At 39.6% G+C, this 18,005-nt stretch overlaps 1 protein-coding gene across 1 annotated transcript; it reads right to left on the reverse strand.

Moving 5' to 3' along the window:
- Positions 1-1,711: 1,711 nt before the first annotated feature.
- LOC100266625 (beta-glucosidase 12) lies at positions 1,712-17,791 on the reverse strand. The gene is made up of 9 exons (XM_059742019.1): positions 17,640-17,791; positions 17,237-17,492; positions 16,968-17,083; positions 16,665-16,882; positions 16,540-16,573; positions 15,998-16,098; positions 15,764-15,872; positions 15,442-15,561; positions 1,712-1,760 (listed from the first exon to the last, which is right to left on the reverse strand). The coding sequence occupies exons 1-9, from the start codon at positions 17,789-17,791 to the stop codon at positions 1,712-1,714; spliced, it is 1,155 nt and encodes a 384-aa protein (XP_059598002.1).
- Between the last annotated feature and the right edge of the window lie 214 nt (positions 17,792-18,005).

Genomic DNA, 18,005 nt, shown 5'->3' on the forward strand with positions numbered 1-18,005 from the left:
ATTAAAAAAAAATCCTAAAATATTCTTTATTTCGTTTCTTTTATTGTTTCTCAAATATTTTATAAAAAACACTTAAAAATAACATGTTTTTTTAGAATGAATTCTCAAAGAAATAATTTTCAATAAAAAAAATTTCAAATATGTTTCTAAATTAGAAAACTATTTTCAAAAAAAAAAAAATTTTTAAATAAAAGTAGTTCCTAGATAAATTCTAAGCTTTTAAGTTAAATACGTCACACAAGTGACTCATCCATCATATGAAAGTAGTGAATTGAAGAGTTTGACCCAACAATTCACAAGGTGACTCAAAGTCATATCAGAAGCATTATCCATATTATGGATAAGGTAAGAATGTAAAACTAAGAAAAGTCAAAGTTTGCATGATGAATATTAACTCATCAAGTGTTGAAGATTTTTTTTAGGTTAATTTCATGTAAAACTGGGTTGGGCTAAATTAGGAATACATATGATCATTTTAAGGCACCAAAACTCATTCAAGTTATATCAAATTGTTTTGTATCTTTTCAAAAAACAAGTGAAGTGTCTTTGTAGATCAAACCATATTAAAATTAGGTGCTTCATATTAAAATTAGCTAATTCATATTTAAAAGGTTTTCAACATCATAAAGATTTTTTTTATTTTTTATTTTATTTTTTTATAGCTAAAAAATGAAGATTTTTGGAAATCAAGAAGCATATGGGAAATGGTGAATTGCCCAATCCATCAATTAAGAAGGTTTTGGTAAAGAGACAAGGCAATGACTACAGATTGAGCAACTAGTCAACCAATCAAGTTATCTCTTTCTCAACAGTCACTTGTTTTACTTTGTACTTCCAATGGCTAGTTGAGTTGTCGATTGCTCGATCAACTAGTTAGTACAAAATGTGTCTAACTACTATTTCCACATTGAAACTTCTATTTAAAACTCTTCAGGCACATTTATGAATGAGAGGAATCTTGAGAAATTATTGTTAAATCATTTATCTGAGTTTTAAAAAGTGTTTGAGTATATAATTAAATTACTTTTACTTATTCATATTTAATGTATCTTTAATCCTAGTTTCTTTGTAAACATTAAATGAGGTCTACTCCAAATGTAAAAGTTTGAAAACTTTGGCTTAAAAGCCTTAATAATAGTGAAATAACCTTAAGCTTGACATTGAAGCTAGAGAAAAGCAAACATATATAAGTAGATTGTCTTAAACTATTATAAATAAAAATTGCATCTCTCTTACTCTATTTCTCTTTTTTTTATTGCAATTAATACAATTACTCTTACTTTTAAATTTATTAAAAAATATTGTTGTAAAAGACATCCAATTTAACCCCTCCTCTTGGGTCTATGTAGAGGATTGATTGACTTTTCATACATTGTCATAGTGTTGAAATTGAATATTAGTGAATATATGAGAGTTGGCAGGTCTACAACATGTTGGATGTTATTTGTTAATACTTGTAAAGAAAACAATGTAAAGAAAGAGTTTGGAAAATATGTTTATCATTTGATTGTTTAAACTCCTAACATGATCTCACTTTGAAAGGAAAGACAACAAATGAAAAGAGTGATAGATAGAAAAATTCCTTGCAGACTTAAATAAAACAATTCTACAAGAAAATCAAAGTTTTATTTTCTGTGAAATGTGGATACAAAAGAGATGATCATCTCCATCTTATTGAATACATACATTAAAAAGATAATGTTGTGAAGTCCTATTTTTTAAGGAATTTCTTGAACCACATAGCTGAATCTTTAGGGTGCCTTTTCAAGTTATTATCATAATCGATGAAGATGATGTCAAACCTTAGAGTGTAACTAGAATTCCATTTGTAGTTGTCCAACAATGACCATGCAAAGTAACCCTTAACATTAACACCATCCCTACAACCAAAAATTTTGATACCCTAATTAGTATTTTTTTTTTTCTCATTTGCATAATCAAATCATTGTAAAGTACATGCAAATATATTACCTATTGTCATGTTGAAATCATCCAAAATGTAGTAATTGCAAAAAGCCTAAACACTAGAAAAAAATTTCGTATGTGTAAGAAATTAAACTTACTTGATGGCTAATTGAAGGAACAAAAGATGTTGGTAGTGGTAATCTATCCTCATGGGGTCCTTTAGTACCTCCTTAATTTGTAAGGCACTATTGTGACTTTACTACACATTCCTCTTGGATAAACACTAAACCAAGTTGAATAAGCTAGCAAATTCATTTCTCAACGTTTAGTTTATGAAAATGAAGTTATAAATGATTCTCAATTTAGAAAAATAAGTATGAAATGCTATAAAATAACAATTTATTGATTACGTACCATTGGACTGATGGGAACTCCATTGCGTTGTTCTATCAAACCAAAGGGAAAAAATAAAAATTAATTACATATATAGGTCAACAATAATCAAGATGATTTATTGAAATTATTATACAAATCAAACTTTGAGGATTTTATATGGACTTACTAGTAAGATTAACAAGAGAATCTGTAGCATAGCTCACATTAACGGTATTGTTTTAAAGAAAAAAAAAAGTGAAAATCATTTCTTTTCTAACTGTTTTAAAGAAATTATTTCCAATTTTCTCAATATCATGGAATTGTTAATGTTATGGCAAAAATCAAAGTTGGCAAATGATAACATGGCACACATTGGAGGACAGCAAAGCGACTTACTGGCAGGTGGGGTTGTAAGATCCCTCCCAAATATGCCACATGGCCTTCTCTCGACCAACCACACGAGCAAACCCCCCTCAGACACGTGGTGTCGCTCTTTCCATCCGGGGGATGTTATTCGACTGATGGTTCACCTTCCTCGGATACACTTTATCCGACACACAACTACCGACTGACTGGGGCAACTGTTCAACTTCCCCGGTCAATCCATGCCCGGATCCTGAACATCTTTTGTCTAGGTAAGCCATCGCCTAGCGATCTAACTTTCCTGGACATGTCTCACTCAGATCATATTGTCATCCGACCAGACTCATGGCTGCACGGAATTGAGAAAGCGACTCAAATAGTGTCTTGGACTAGGTCTCCCAAGTCTTCACTCGCTTTCAATTTAAGATGTGTTTGATGGGACAATCATAGGTCTTCTCAAGCCGCCTGACATATCTTGTGTACTAGTGGCTATAACTTGAAGTGACAGAGGCGCCACCTGAACGCCCCTTTGACAGCCATCCTTTGGCATCAGAAAAAGTCATGATTGTTCCGCCACCCTATGTGTCGCAATCATGACTATCATGGGTTTCACTAGCCCTACAAATATACCCCCTATGTTTCATATAAAAACGGGAAGACAATTCTTAAGAAGGTAAGCAATTCAAAAAATTGAGGAGAAACGTTCCCACAAAGACATTGCTTTTAGTCAATTTACAAAAGACTAACTTAAGCTTCAAAGGGTGTGTCCGGACGACTCGTCTGGACATCTTTTTGCAGGAAGAAGGAAGAAACTCATTCTTAGTTGATCCGAACTCCATTTCTGGTAGTTGCAACCGCCACGGTGGAATTTTGTCATCAACATTGGCGCCGTCTGTAGGAAGCATGATCGTTTTTTTTTCAGTAACTCCTAAACTTTCCTTTCTCAAAGATGGCTACACCTTCAAGAAGTCGTTCTTCTGCTAAAGGCGAAGAAGGTTACTTTGAATGGCGAAATAACATGGAAATGTGACAACGGGAAAGTGAAAGACAGATGCAAGCCTTACTTCAAAAACCAGGAGGCTCAGGGAGGAAAATGCCATATTAAGGGTCCAGGTTTCCTCAGAACCCCTACCTTGCCAACAACCACGAAGTCCTAGGTATGACCAGGAAGCCATGTACCCTGGGAACGTGAGTCTTCCCCCCGAAGCACATGATGCATGGCCTGCTGAAGAGCCAATACCCGCTCGCCGTATGCCACGGGAAGAAAGTTCCAACTCCACTCACATCTCCTCAAAGAGGAAACACGAGAAAAGACCCCAAATATCTGACGCTATGCGTGCAAGGCTAGGGCCTCAAGCTCCTAGAAAAAACAAGTCATATGCTACTACAGCACCAGGGGCTTGCCTCAGGCCCTCAAACTTACCTGTTTCACGAGAGCATGCCCCTCACCAGCCAAAGCCATGGGCTGAGGGGAACCCGCTGACTGCAACACCCCCAGGTTCCATTAGCCGGCGATTGGATGACATGCTCTCCACGCCCTTCAGTTCTCGTATCATTGACTATGAGCCCCCACGAGGGTTCATCATCCCAAAATTTTCTACATACGATGGGTCTAGTGATCCATTTGATCATATCATGCACTACCGATAGCTCATGACCCTCGATATAAGGAATGACCTGCTGCTATGCAAAGTTTTTCCAGCTAGCCTCCAAGGCCAAACTCTCTCATGATTCCACCGACTTCCTATAAACTCTATCGACAATTTCAGGGACCTGTCCGAAGCTCTCGTAGGGCAATACCTATGCTCAGCCAGACATAAGAAAAATATCAGCACTTTACAAAACATCAAAATGCATGAAAATGAAACCTTGAGAGAATTCGTCAAGAGATTCAGATAGGCTGTCTTGCAACTAGAGTCTTATAACATGGACGTCATCCTGCAAATTTTCAAGCGAAGCATATGCCTAGGGACCCCCTTCTTTGAGTCTCTCGCCAAGAAACCCCCTACAACCATGGATGATCTATTCCAACGTGCGAACAAATATTCCATGCTAAAAGATGACATCCGAGCAGCCACACAGCAAGTCCTAGTTGTCGGCCAAGCCGCGAGAAGCGACGCCACCAGGAACTTCAAGCCTTCGAACCAGCAAGGGCCACCCAATAGGGAACAAGGCGAACGACGCCCGCCAATCACACCAACTCCTCTTACCTTAACGTATGAGAAATTGCTCCCTATGATTTGTGAGTTGCCCGACTTTAGATGGCCGTGACCAATAAAGTCAAATCATATAGAAAGAGATCACAACAAAAGATGTGCGTACCACAAGGATCACGGGCACACCATAGAGACATGCAGGACTTTCCATTATTTAGTGGAAGATCTTCTAAAAGCGGGGCACTTAAAGCAGTATGTTCGCACGACGTCCAAAAGTGGAGAATCCTCTCATGGCCATGGTCCACGGGCCCCTATAGCTCCTGTCAAAGCCATAATCAACTACATACACGGGGGACCCTTGAATGACGAGTACAACTCTAGAAGAAAGAAACAGAGATTACTGCAGGCAACCACTGTCCGGGAACATGTAAGTTCCATCCGGCCAAGATTAGCCAGAGTGAGCGTTCACTCGATAGATAGAGCCATCGTTTTTTCCCCTATAGATCCCACTCGAGTGTTGCAGCCACATCGAGATGCTCTCATCCTAACTATGGGAATTGGAGACTTTGATGTGAAAAGGATACTAGTCGATTCGGGTAGCTCCGCAGACCTTTTACAAGTTTCAATGGTCAAGCAAATGGGATTTATACCATCCAGCCTGGAAAACCTAGGAAGAATATTGTCCGGGTTTAACGGGGCCTCTACAACATCGCTTGGTGACATTATTTTGCCAATTCAAGCTGGGCCAGTCACTCTGAACGTCTTATTTTCCGTGGTTGAAGATTTGTCCCCTTTTAATGCCATCTTGCGACGTACCTGGCTCCATAGCATGAAAGCCATCCCATCCACGTATCACCAAATGGTCAGCTTTATCACTCAAGACGGGCAAGTTGATCTCTACGGAAGCTAGCTTGCTGCCCGACAACGCTACCAAATCGCTTGCGAGGCCGGACCTAGCACCAACAGCGAGCATTCTCCCAAAGAAGCAAACCTGCTCTACCAATAGCAATTATAGCATCCGGCGGACAAGGATTCCCCGGTAGCGGACCCCCTAGAAGCTATTCAGATTTCAGAGCAGGAAGAGCATTTCACGCATATTAGCTCTCTCTTGCAGCCAGCAGAAGCATAGGAGCTTCTAAGCGTGCTCCAACAAAATCAAGATATCTTCGCTTGGACCCACTCGGATATGACCGGAATACACCCAACTGTCGCTTCACACCGGCTTAACGTATTGACCTCTTCAAGCCCCGTTCAACAAAAAGTCCGGCGATTCCACCCAAATAGGCAAAAGGTCATTCAATATGAAGTGGGGAGGTTATTAGAAGCTGGATTTATAAGAGAGGTTGAATACCCGAAATGGCTAGCATATGTGATGGTGGTCCCCAAGAAATGAGGAAAATGGTGAGTGTGCATGGACTATACCAATCTCAACGACGCATGTCCCAAAGATAGTTTTTCACTACCACGGATAGATCAGATAGTAGATGCTACTGCCGGGCATGAAATGCTATTTTTTTTGGACGCTTTCTCCGAATATCATTAGATCCCCATGGCGCCCGAAGATGAAGAAAAGACTGCCTTCATAACCCCGCACAGGCTCTACTGTGACAAAGTCATGTCATTCGGACTCAAAAACGCTGGAGCCACATAGCAAAGGCTAATGACCAAGATTTTCAAACCGCTGATTGACGACATTATAAAAGTATACATTGATAATGTGGTAGTCAAAATCAAAACTCGAAGCGAACACGCCCAACATTTGCAAAAAGTTTTTCACTTGCTAAGAAAATTTGGCATGAAACTCAACCTGACTAAATGCGCATTTGGATTAAGCTCAAGGAAATTTCTGGGATTCATGGTCACTCAGAGAGGGATCGAAGTCAATCCAGACCAAATTAAGGCTATTGCGAACACGCTCGCACTAACAAATAAAAAAGAGTTGCAACGCCTTACTGGCAGACTTGTCGCACTTAAGCGATTCATAGCTCGATTCACAGACAAGCTAAGACCTTTCTTTTTAGTGCTCAGGGAAGCCAATAGATCAAGATGGACACAAAGCTGCCAAGACGCTTTCGAAGAAATCAAGTGATATCTCACTCAGCCTCTCATCCTAAGTAGTCCTCAACCCGGTGAAAGACTCTAATTGTATTTGGCAATGACTGATTGGGCAGTTAGTGTAGTTTTATTCCATTCCTTGTCACCCAAAGAGTAGAAACCCGTTTATTTCATCAGCAGAGCGCTGGCTGATGCAAAAACAAGGTACTCGAAAATGGAACAAACAACCTTGGCCTTGCGCATGGCGGCTCAAAAGTTGCGCCCATACTTCCAAGCCCATCCCATAATTGTGCTTACCAATCAGCCACTTAGAAATGTCCTGCATAAATCGAACATATCAGGGAGGATGTTTCAATGGGCTATAGAGCTAAGTGAGTATGGAATTGATTATCAACCTAAATTGTCCATGAAATGAGAAGTCATGGCAGATTTTATAGCGGAAACACCTCAACCACTTGCTCCAGACAAGGAATCGAGCCAGGAGGGTTGGTGGATTTTGCATGTTGATGGAGCTTCCCCTATCGTTCGGATCAGGACTTGGACTTCTCCTTGAATCACGACCGGAGAACAATTTGAGCAATCTATCCGTCTGGGATTTCCCACTTCAAACAATGAAGCAGAATATGAGGTCATTCTATCCGACCTAGGTCTTGCTACCGCCCTCTGTGCCTCCAAAGTCAGAATCCATAGCGACTCTCAACTTGTTGTGGGACAAATACGAAAAGAATACGAAGCCAAGGATGAACGCATGGTAAAGTATTTGCTAAAAGTTCAAGAGTCGCTGAGCCGGCTAGGAGAGTGGGCCATTGAGAAAATCCCAATGATAGATAACATGCAGGCTGATTCTTTAGCGGGGATAGCCGTCTCGTTTCCCGTGAAAGAATCCATGCTGCTGCCTATATATGTTCAAGCAACTCCCGCTATCGCTAAGTCATTCATTTGCAACACCGTCAATAAGGAATAAGACTAGACAGTCGACATAAAGGCTTATCTCCGAGCAGGAACCCTACCGGAAGATCCTAAGCACGCCCATCAAACCCGGGTGCAAGCCACCCATTTTACCTTGATCGGGGATGACCTCTATAGACAGTCCTTTGAAAGTTCATACCTTAGATGCTTGACCCAACCAGAGATCCAATATGTGATGTCCGAACTTTACGAGGACATTTGTGGTAATCACTCGGGAGGTCGTACCCTAGCGTACCAGACACATTCGCAGGGATATTATTGGCCCACCATGAAGAAATACACAAAAGTTTATGCCACGAAATGCGACAAGTGCCAAAGGTACGCACCAGTTCCGCATATGCCCGCTAAGACATTGAACTTAGTAACCAGTCCCTTGCCGTTCACACAATGGGGAATGGATATTGTAAGGCCACTACCCATTACCGCCGCCCAAAAGAAGTTTTTGCTTGTTGCCACTGACTACTTCAGCAAGTGGGTAGAAGCTGAAGCCTACGCAAGCATTAAAGACAAGGATGTCACGAAGTTCATCTGGAAGAATATTGCGTGTCGGTTTGGGATCCCCCAAACGATCATAGCTGATAACGGCCCACAATTTGATAATTCCACCTTCAAGACTTTTTGTTCGGAGCTTAATATCAAAAATTTGTATTATACGCCACGATACCCCCAAAGCAACGGACAAACGGAAGCAACCAATAAAACCCTACTGTCTGCATTGAAAAAACGACTGGAAAAAACCAAAGGCAAGTGGGTCAAAGAGTTGCCCGACGTCTTGTGGGCCTATCGGACCACGCCCAAACGACCAATAAGGAATACCCCGTTCGCCCTCGCATACGGAGTAGATGCAGTCATCCCAACGGAAATTGGCTTGCCTACAGCCCAAATAGCCATCCAGGGTCAGAGAAATGAAGACATGGAACTTGCAAGACACTTAGACTGTGCGGATGAGACTAGAGAGGCAGCATCCGTTCGGATGGCTGCCTATCAGCAAAAGTCGGCGGCATATTATAACAAAAAAGTGCGACCTCGCGTTTTTAAAAAGGGATCACTGGTTTTCAGGAAAGTCTTTAAAAATATGGTCGAAGTAGGGGCTGGAAAACTCCAAGCCAATTGGGAAGGACCCTATGTTGTGTCAAGAACAAGTGAAAATGGGTCCTATCATTTGCAAACATTATATGGAACCCCCTTACTCCGCCCTTAGAATGTTGCCAATCTAAAGCAATATTATCAATGAAAGAGAAAGAATGATAGTGCAATGAATTTCATTTATGAAAAATGATGTAATTATAAAATGTCTTTCGGACAATATTACAGAAGGAAAGTATAGCTAAAATTTACAAAAGAAAAGCTTTCATTGAGGAGGATCGCGGCGCATTTTGTCCTCTTCACCCGGAGGAATTGAGGGAACATCTCGCTTGATGTTGTTTTTCTTCATGTAGCAACGGTAGCCGAAGAAATACATCTCGTCTACCTACTTCTGATATTCAGTCTCAAGCTGCTTTCTTTGCACGGTGAACCTAGCCTCTAGCTCTTTCCTTTGGGCAATCAGGCGTAGTTGTAAGTCCTCCTTTTGCTTTCTCTCAATCGATAATTCAGTCTGGAGCTGTCTTACCTCTCCCCCCAACTGGGCTTTTTCAGACTCAACCTCATTAAGTCGATCCCCTATGGCTTTCTTCCTACTCTTAACCTCCTCTAGCTCGATCCGGAGGGCTTCTTTGTCATCTTCAGACCTCCTTAAGGCCTCAGCATTCTCTGCAGCAGCTTTTTGGGCAATAGCCAAATCAATCTCAGATTGCTGCAATTTCAGGCGCAACTCCTCTTTACCGCCCATGCGATAGGAGACGAAGGCCTTCATATGGTCAGCAACTCTCAACAGGTCTGAAAAAAGCTCACACCGTTGAACCATGCCGCAAATGTCGTTCACCAACTGTAGTAGAAAACCCACAAGTGATGGATTCACATATATGCCACGCGAAAAACACGTTAATATGGCAAACAAGATCAAGGGAGTGCAGCTATACCATTTCCGCAGTTTCAAACATCTTGGATGGGGGCAGATCGACATTTGAACCATGAGGTATTCGCCTCAACATTTCCTCCATCTCTGTGCAACTAGGAGGGCAAACAGAAATTTGGACAATATCATTGGCAGAATCCCTCTCTGCTGAATCACTATTACTAGGCTCCCCCCTTAAAGCCGGACCCGCTTCTTCCTCAACAGGCTGAACACCACCGGACGAATCATCATCCGAGATGAGTACGGGCCCGGATGGACTCTCCCTTGCAATCTCCAGTCGAACCTCTTCCGAATGCTCCCCTCGAATGGATGAGCAGCTCACCTCAATGGTTTCATGGAGGCACTGTTGGAGCCTCTCACAAAATTCGGTTGTTAAATCGCAAGGAGGGATTGACCTCTCCAGGGTTGGCTCATCTACTGGCACAAGTGCAAGGGAATCCGGTCCACAAGGGGGCGAACCCAGCCTCTCAACGCCCGGTTCTTCTATAGGAATGGTCGCGGGAGGAGCTGGATCAAAGCAGGAGGGCCCGACTTCCTCACCTGCTGGTTTATTCTCAACCAGCAGCTGCATGTCGTCCTGATCAGGGCGAGGAGAGTCGGGCTGATCCACTGAGGGTTCTTCTTCAACCGGAAGTGCTAACCGCTCAAACGCAGAAATGGAAGGCCCTGATCCGTATTGGCCAGGGACACGTCTGGGAAGGCCTGACTCGCTAGAGGAAGCGAAAGCAGAAGAGGGAACGGGAGATCGAATTACAATTCCCTTAATAGGAACCATTTTTTTTTCTCAACCGAATGTCGAGTCGGAGGAAGTGAAGCAGGGCGCTTCTCACCAGGGGCCCTCCGCAAGGTCCCCTCCTGCCTCTTCACCTCTCTTTGGCTAAGGCGTTCTTGGCAGGCTTGGGCATCCGCATCGCGGGCCTCCGTATAGAAGGAGAGATCTTGGAGAATAAAGTGTTCTCCGGACACCACCTTCTTAGGCAGTCGCCTTGGAATTATGTTGAGGGTGTACGGTTGGGATACTTGGGTGACCATCCAAAGATTCCGCGCGGAAAAGAGCGTTTGATAGTTCCTCTCGCCCGCCGCGATCTCAAACAACTTGTTCAACCGATTGAACGAAGCTTTTTCCACCCATTCGACCAATCAGCCCCTCCTATCCGGGCCTACACTCACGAAAATGAAACATGTTAACAACCTGGCCAAATTAGCCCAACTTTCAATACAAATAGTAAGAGAGAATACGTTCCCACCTGGAATCTTCAGTGATTGGTTGGGAACAAATTCCTTTTCCCGATGCTCCAACAAGCCTGCCCATGAACCCTTAACTAGCACATGTCCTCTGGCAACCCCTTTGATTGAATCAGGAAGGTCGATCACCAGTTGGAGTGACGGAATACCGGCGGATAAGCTGAAGATATTGTTTTTCCCCTTCTTGATGGTGTAAACAAACAGAACTTCCAACAGGGAAAGATCCAAACTAAACAGCATATACAGAATGTTGCACCCCATTAGCACCCGGATTACATTGGGATTAAGAAGAGCTGGAGGAATTCTTGTGTAGTGGAGGAACTGCTTGAAGATGGAGGGGAGTGGCAGGCGGAGCCCCGCGTTGAACTGGTCCTTGGAGAAATATATAGCATTATCCCCAAACTTCTCAGTAGAAACTGCGTCACCCTCCACCAACTGAGCAGACACGCCGTTTGGAATGTCGAAACGTTCCCAAAATTCCTGCTCATTCAGGAGCTCAATGGGTTTGGCCAGAGGGAGTGCAACCGGACTCGGACCCACCCGGACAATTTTGCCGCTCTGACCGGTTGCACCAGAAACTACAATGTCCTTCTTTGGAGGCATCTTCAGCTATGTTGTACCTACGTTACACGAAGCCACCCATTAGAATGCAGCTACCCAAGCCAAACTCAAAACACATCACTAATTAACGCACCCAACCCAGGTATATCCTAAGCCGTGAACCCTAAATTCATGCGCTAAATGGCCAACCCTCACCAAAAGATTGCTTCTCCGTCTCTCCAACCCACCAAGTAAAAACTACCCTTTCCACACATCCAAGAAAAAGAAAGAAACCCCCTAGAAAATACTAAAACAACCCCCATACACCTTAACAACGATCAACAAAACGCAACCCCAACTAGATATTTTCCCCCACAATAACCACTCTCTCAGACACGATCGCATTGTTCCCACCATCTCAACCAAACTCCCGACCACAAACAAACAACACCAAGAACAAAAGTCAGAAAAAGAGCAAGAAGAGAATAAACGAACCTTTTGGAGAATCTCGAAGATAGGTTGAAAGCCAGTCACCGTCGCCTGAATCTTTGCTTCTGGGAACGCCGAGAAAATTTTGGAAAGCTAGGAATGAAGTGAAAAGTATCATCTGAAGGCATTGGCCCACTATTTATAGGGGCAAAGTCCTGAGAATCCCCAAACGACAGGGAGCCCAATCGCACTAACTTTCGAAACGACACGCCGCCTGATGGAGATTTCAAGGTCGATGCGCATCATAAATACCCTTTTTGGGAAGCGCCACGCGTCACTACAACCCAAAAGGAGGGCATTTTTGAGAAATCAGTATTTTTATCCCACCTTTACTGTTCGGGCAAGAAAAGTGGCATAAAATGGGGCATTATAGGATCCCTCCCAAATATGCCACATGGCCTCCTCTCGACCAACCACATGGGCGAACCCCCCTCAAACACGTGGCGTTGCTCTTTCCATCCGAGAAATGTTATCCGACTGACGGTTCACCTTCCTAGGATACACTTTATCCGGCACACAACTATCGACTGACTGGGGCAACTGTTCAACTTTCCCGATCAATCCATGCCAGGATCCTAAACATCTTTTGTCCGGGTAAGCCATCGCCCAGCGATCCAACTTTCCCAGACATGTCTTACTCAGATCATATTGTCATCCGACCAGACTCATGGTTGCACGGAATTGAGAAAGTGACTCAAACAGTGCCTTGGACCAGGTCTCCCAAGTCATCACTCGCTTTCAATTCAAGACGTGTTTGATGGGACAGTCACAGGTCTTCTCAAGCCACCTGACATATCTTGCATACCAGTGGCTATAACTTGAAGTGATAGAGGCGCCGCCTGAACGCCCCTCTGACAGCCATCCTCTAGCATCAGAAAAAATCATGATTGCTCCGCCACCCTATGTGTCGCAATCATGACTATCATGGGTTTCACTAGCTCTACAAAGATATCCCTTCTGTTTCATATAAAAACGGGAAGACAATTCTTAAGAAGGTAAGCAATTCAAAAAAGGGAGGAAAAACACTCCCACAAAGACATTGCTTTTAGTCAATTTACAAAAGACTAACTTAAGCTTTAGAGGGTATGTTCGAACAACTTGTCCGAACATCTTTTGCAGGAAGAAGGAAGGAGCCCATTCTCAATTGATCCGAACTCCATTTCTGGTGGTTGCAACCGCCACGGTGGGGTGGAATTTTGTCATCAACAGGGGTGGCATTGATGAAGTCATTAACTAGGAAGGAAATCAAAGGAAAGATGATTAGAATGGGAATATATCCAAGGAGGATCCAAATAAATTTAAATCTATATTTTAGGAGTTGAGACTATTTCTAAATAAATTTAAATGTATATTTTAGATATTGGAGACTATCTCAAATTCTTGTTGGGATGTTTTCATGGGCTGATTAGAAAATATTTATAAAATGCAAAATCATCTTTTCATATTTCAAGTCATATCATATAAACTTGAAATATTTATTGTCCTTATGTATTTTCACAATAAATCTAGCATCCGGATATTACTTTGTGAATGTAAATTTTTAACTTAAGCAAATAGTACTTTTGACCTTTGAGTGCATAAAAATAGTACTATCTTTAACTATTCTATAACATAAAGAATGGACACCTTCATTCTTTGACTATTAGTACCATTTAACTATTACCTTTGAGTGCACAATGAGCACAATGAGTAAATAAAGAACGTTTTAATGCTTATAATTCTAAAACAAATTTAGCTCACAATATATATATATATAAGTTAGGATGCATTTGAAGTAGTACTAAAAGAATTTGCAAGTGGAAAATCAATACACTTTTAGAGAAGAGCTTTGAATATAAGAAAAGAGTTTTTTCTAATTGAATTAAGAGAACATATTAACTTTTCCTATATGTAATCCATTTCTTCACATAATTAAGATTATGAAATGTGTTATATGGGATCCATGTAAAGGAGGACTTGCCTTATGTTGAAATATAGTATTGTTAATAATAATTATTAATATCAATTTTTGGATAATTACAAAGACAATTATCAAAAAAATAATAATAATCTTTAAAAACATTGAAGATAACATCAAAGAGAATTTCCTAACCTTTAGGACCTCTTTAACTTTTAAAACACACTCTCAAAATTTGAGAAAAAATTATAGAGAGTCCACCTTGAGAATTTAAGAAACTTTGCAAATTTTCGAAAACTTGAAGAATAAGTTTGAACATCCAAAAATCAAGTTTGTAGCATATTAAATCCAAGATCAAGCATTAACAATTTTAGTCTATATTACTTAAATCAAACTTAGATCAAGTCAAGTCAAGATCCAAGGCCCATACCTAGTCAAGCTTCTTTTTAGTCATTAACCATAAAACAAATATATATTATTGTACTTAATATTTTATAAATTTTAAAAGGTTAATTTGTTTCATATTCTCTATTCAAGTGAAAGTTGTGCATACACCAATGTATCGAGAGCTATTTTACAAATTAATAAGGGTTAATTGGTTTCTCAATCTTCTATTTAAGAAAAATTTGTGCGTTCACCAACCAATATATCAAGAGATATCTATGTAATTATAAATTTATATTAAAATTATGCCAGGTTTTTCTGATAGATTATCTTATTTCTTTCTAATAACTATAATATATAAATGTTTTTTATTGTATAAAATGCATATGGTATGTTGTTCTTGTATACTCATTGTGGAGAAAACAATTTGATGAAATGATATGATCTTACTTTGAGAGGGAGGATAATAATGAGATGAGAGACAAAACGTAAAATCAACCCACAAGAAAATGCATTATGGATTTAATTAAAATAGTTCTTGTAAAAATCAAAGCTATTTTGCAATAGGGATACAAAATTCTCTATTTAAGAGAAATTTGCTTGTATACCAATATACCAAGAGCTATCCCTGTAATTACAATAATAAATAAATGTCTTTATTTTATAAAATGTATATTATATACTATTATTAGCTATTTATTGTAGAGAAAACGATTAGATGAAAGGATATGAAAGTATCATGCAATTCGATGAGAGGATTAAAAGTACAAATATCATTTTAGTTATTTATACTCTTAATGTGATCTTACTTTGAAAAATAGAACAATAATAAAATGAGAGATATATTATAAAATCAACACATAGGAAGATGTATTATAGATTTAATTAAAGTAGTTCCAAGTGAGGACCAAACATATTATGAAATGGGGATACAAAGAGATGATCATCTCCATCTTATTTAATTTATATATTGAAAATATATTGTTGTGGAGCTCTTCTATGAGAGGAGGAATTTCTTGAACCATATAGCTGAATGCTTGGGGTACCTTTTCAAGCCATTGTCATAATCAACAAAGACAATACCAAACCTAACAGTGTAACCAAAATTCCATTCATAGTTATCCAATAATGACCATGCAAAATAACTCTTCACATTAACGCCATCCCTACAATAGGAAAAAATAAAATTACTACACCATATTTAGCATATGTTTCTTTTATTTTGTGCTTATTTTGTGCAATCAAATAATTATAAAATTGTTATAAATATACTTACTATAGTCAAAATGCAATCACTCAAAATTGAGTAATTGCAAGAAAACTAAATTCTAGAAAAAAAAAATTTGTATATCAAAATAATAAACTCACTTGATGGCTAATTGAAGGAATAGAAGATGACGATAGTAGTAATCTATCCTTTGCGGGTCCTTCAACGCCTCTTTAAGTGTTAAGGTATTATTATTGACTTCAGTAATGCCTGAAAATAGTTTCAAACATTTATGTTAATAGAATAAAAATGTAATAAGATAATTCTTTTGAGTTATATGTTTCTAAGATAACATGTGACTGAAAAGGAAATTAAGAAAAGGTCATTAGTCTTACCATTTTCAGTGATGTAAATAAGTGGATTGTTGTATTTTCTCTTCACATAGAGTAAAAGACTCTGAATTCCACTAGGATAGACACTAAGCCAACTTGAACCAGTCGGCAGATACATTTTTCGTACGCATAATTATGAAAATGAACCAATCAATGACCTTTATGCTCTAAAAAGAAGTATACTATGTTATATAAGGGTGATAATTCATATTAGCGGATCTTGTTTTGTATCATGTTAAAAGTGGAACACTTGACTAAATAAGTCAATTCAAAGACGACATAAATAATAATTGAGTTAAAAATATAAAAATACACAACCTAATAAAACACATTATATAACATATTTAATCCATTTGATAATTAGATATTATTTAATAGTCCAATTGAATTAGATTTTGCGAGTCTATTTAACCCTTGAAAAAAGTGTTGGATTCGGATCATGCTAACAAATTGTATCAAACTTTTGTCACCCTAACTACAACTATCTATTCATGCATAATATGACTTTTTCTCAGTGTTAGAGTAACAACTTTTTTGGCCCACATACCATTGGACCGATGGGGATTCCATTGCGTTGTGCTATCAAATCAAGGAAGAAAAAGAAAAAATATTAATTACATAGGTTTATAGTGATCATGAATCAAAATTTGAGGAATTGAAATAAACTTACTGATGAGATTAGCAAGAGAATCTGTAGAGTAGCTCACATTAACGGTATTGGCAACAGGAACATTAGATGCATAATTTGCAGTGTAGTAATTCAATCCAAGAAAATCAAAGGACCTTTTCACTAGCATAGATTGCTTAGGGGTGAACTTTGGTAGTCGTGGTCCAACAAGCGTGCGCATGCTATATGGATAATCGCCATAGGTTAATGGATTTATAAACCTATATAAGGACAAACATATAATAATATTAGTGTATTAATTTATAATCAAGAGGCTAATTGTTGAGTATACATGTATATACTAACCATCCAAACATGAAATCTAGGGCTCTTATGGCTGCTTTCTTATCCACTTTCTTGTCAGAGTAGGGTACCATCCAGTGAGACAACAATGTTATTCCAATCTTCCCCTTTTGAGATGCCTACATAGTTTATGTATTAGCATAACATTTTTAGTTAATTAATAACTTAATATTATAGTTCATAATTCATTGATAATCCTAACTATAGATACACAGACGAAATGTACTAGACTATCCGTGAAATTAATTTACTAAACACTATTGCATACTTACCTGGTATCTATCCTGGTACACTTTTACTGCAGCTGCATGAGAAAGAAGCAGATGGTGGCCTACCAGGTAAGGCTCAATGGCAGAGTTCCCAGCTGTGCATGCTCCATTAACCCACTTAGAGCATCGTCCTGGTGCTAAGGTTCCTTGGTCATAACCACCATTGCTGTAAGTCCATGGCTCGTTGAGGGTGATCCAATACTTCACCCGATCGCCAAACTCCTTGAAGCAAAGCTCCGCAAAGTCCCGAATATAATCTCTATTGGAGATATGGTTACATGTTATATATATATCGTGTTCACAAACAAAAAATTTGCCCCACAAATGTGTTTGTATATATATTTAGATGTATAGTTAAAGACTCTTTTGTAAAGATCGGTGAATAAAGAGGGTTTGATTCACTTACGTGATGTGTGGGCTTAAAAAGCCACCATACGCATCTTCCAGTGCTTGTGGAAGATCCCAATGAAATATTGTCACGTAGGATTGTAGACCTATGTCAAGTGATGAAACATATACGGAACAAGCTTTTTTAGTGTTTTGATCCAAATAGTTCATTTCTTAGGTTGAATGTTTGAGTTTGTGGCTTAACTTTTGCAACCTCAATTGAAGCTTAATTCAACCGCCTAAACGAACCAAACAATTCAAACTAACCCCTCCTTTTGCAAGCATGGAAGGATACATTGAATTTAAATGATTTTTACTAAAGCCCATGCTGGGCCTTATCTTATGACAAAGCCCACACACCCACCCCAACCTTTTTTTTGGGCTG

The sequence above is a fragment of the Vitis vinifera genome, chromosome 13 (assembly GCF_030704535.1).
Source record: "Vitis vinifera cultivar Pinot Noir 40024 chromosome 13, ASM3070453v1".
NCBI classification, from domain to species: Eukaryota; Viridiplantae; Streptophyta; class Magnoliopsida; order Vitales; family Vitaceae; genus Vitis; species Vitis vinifera.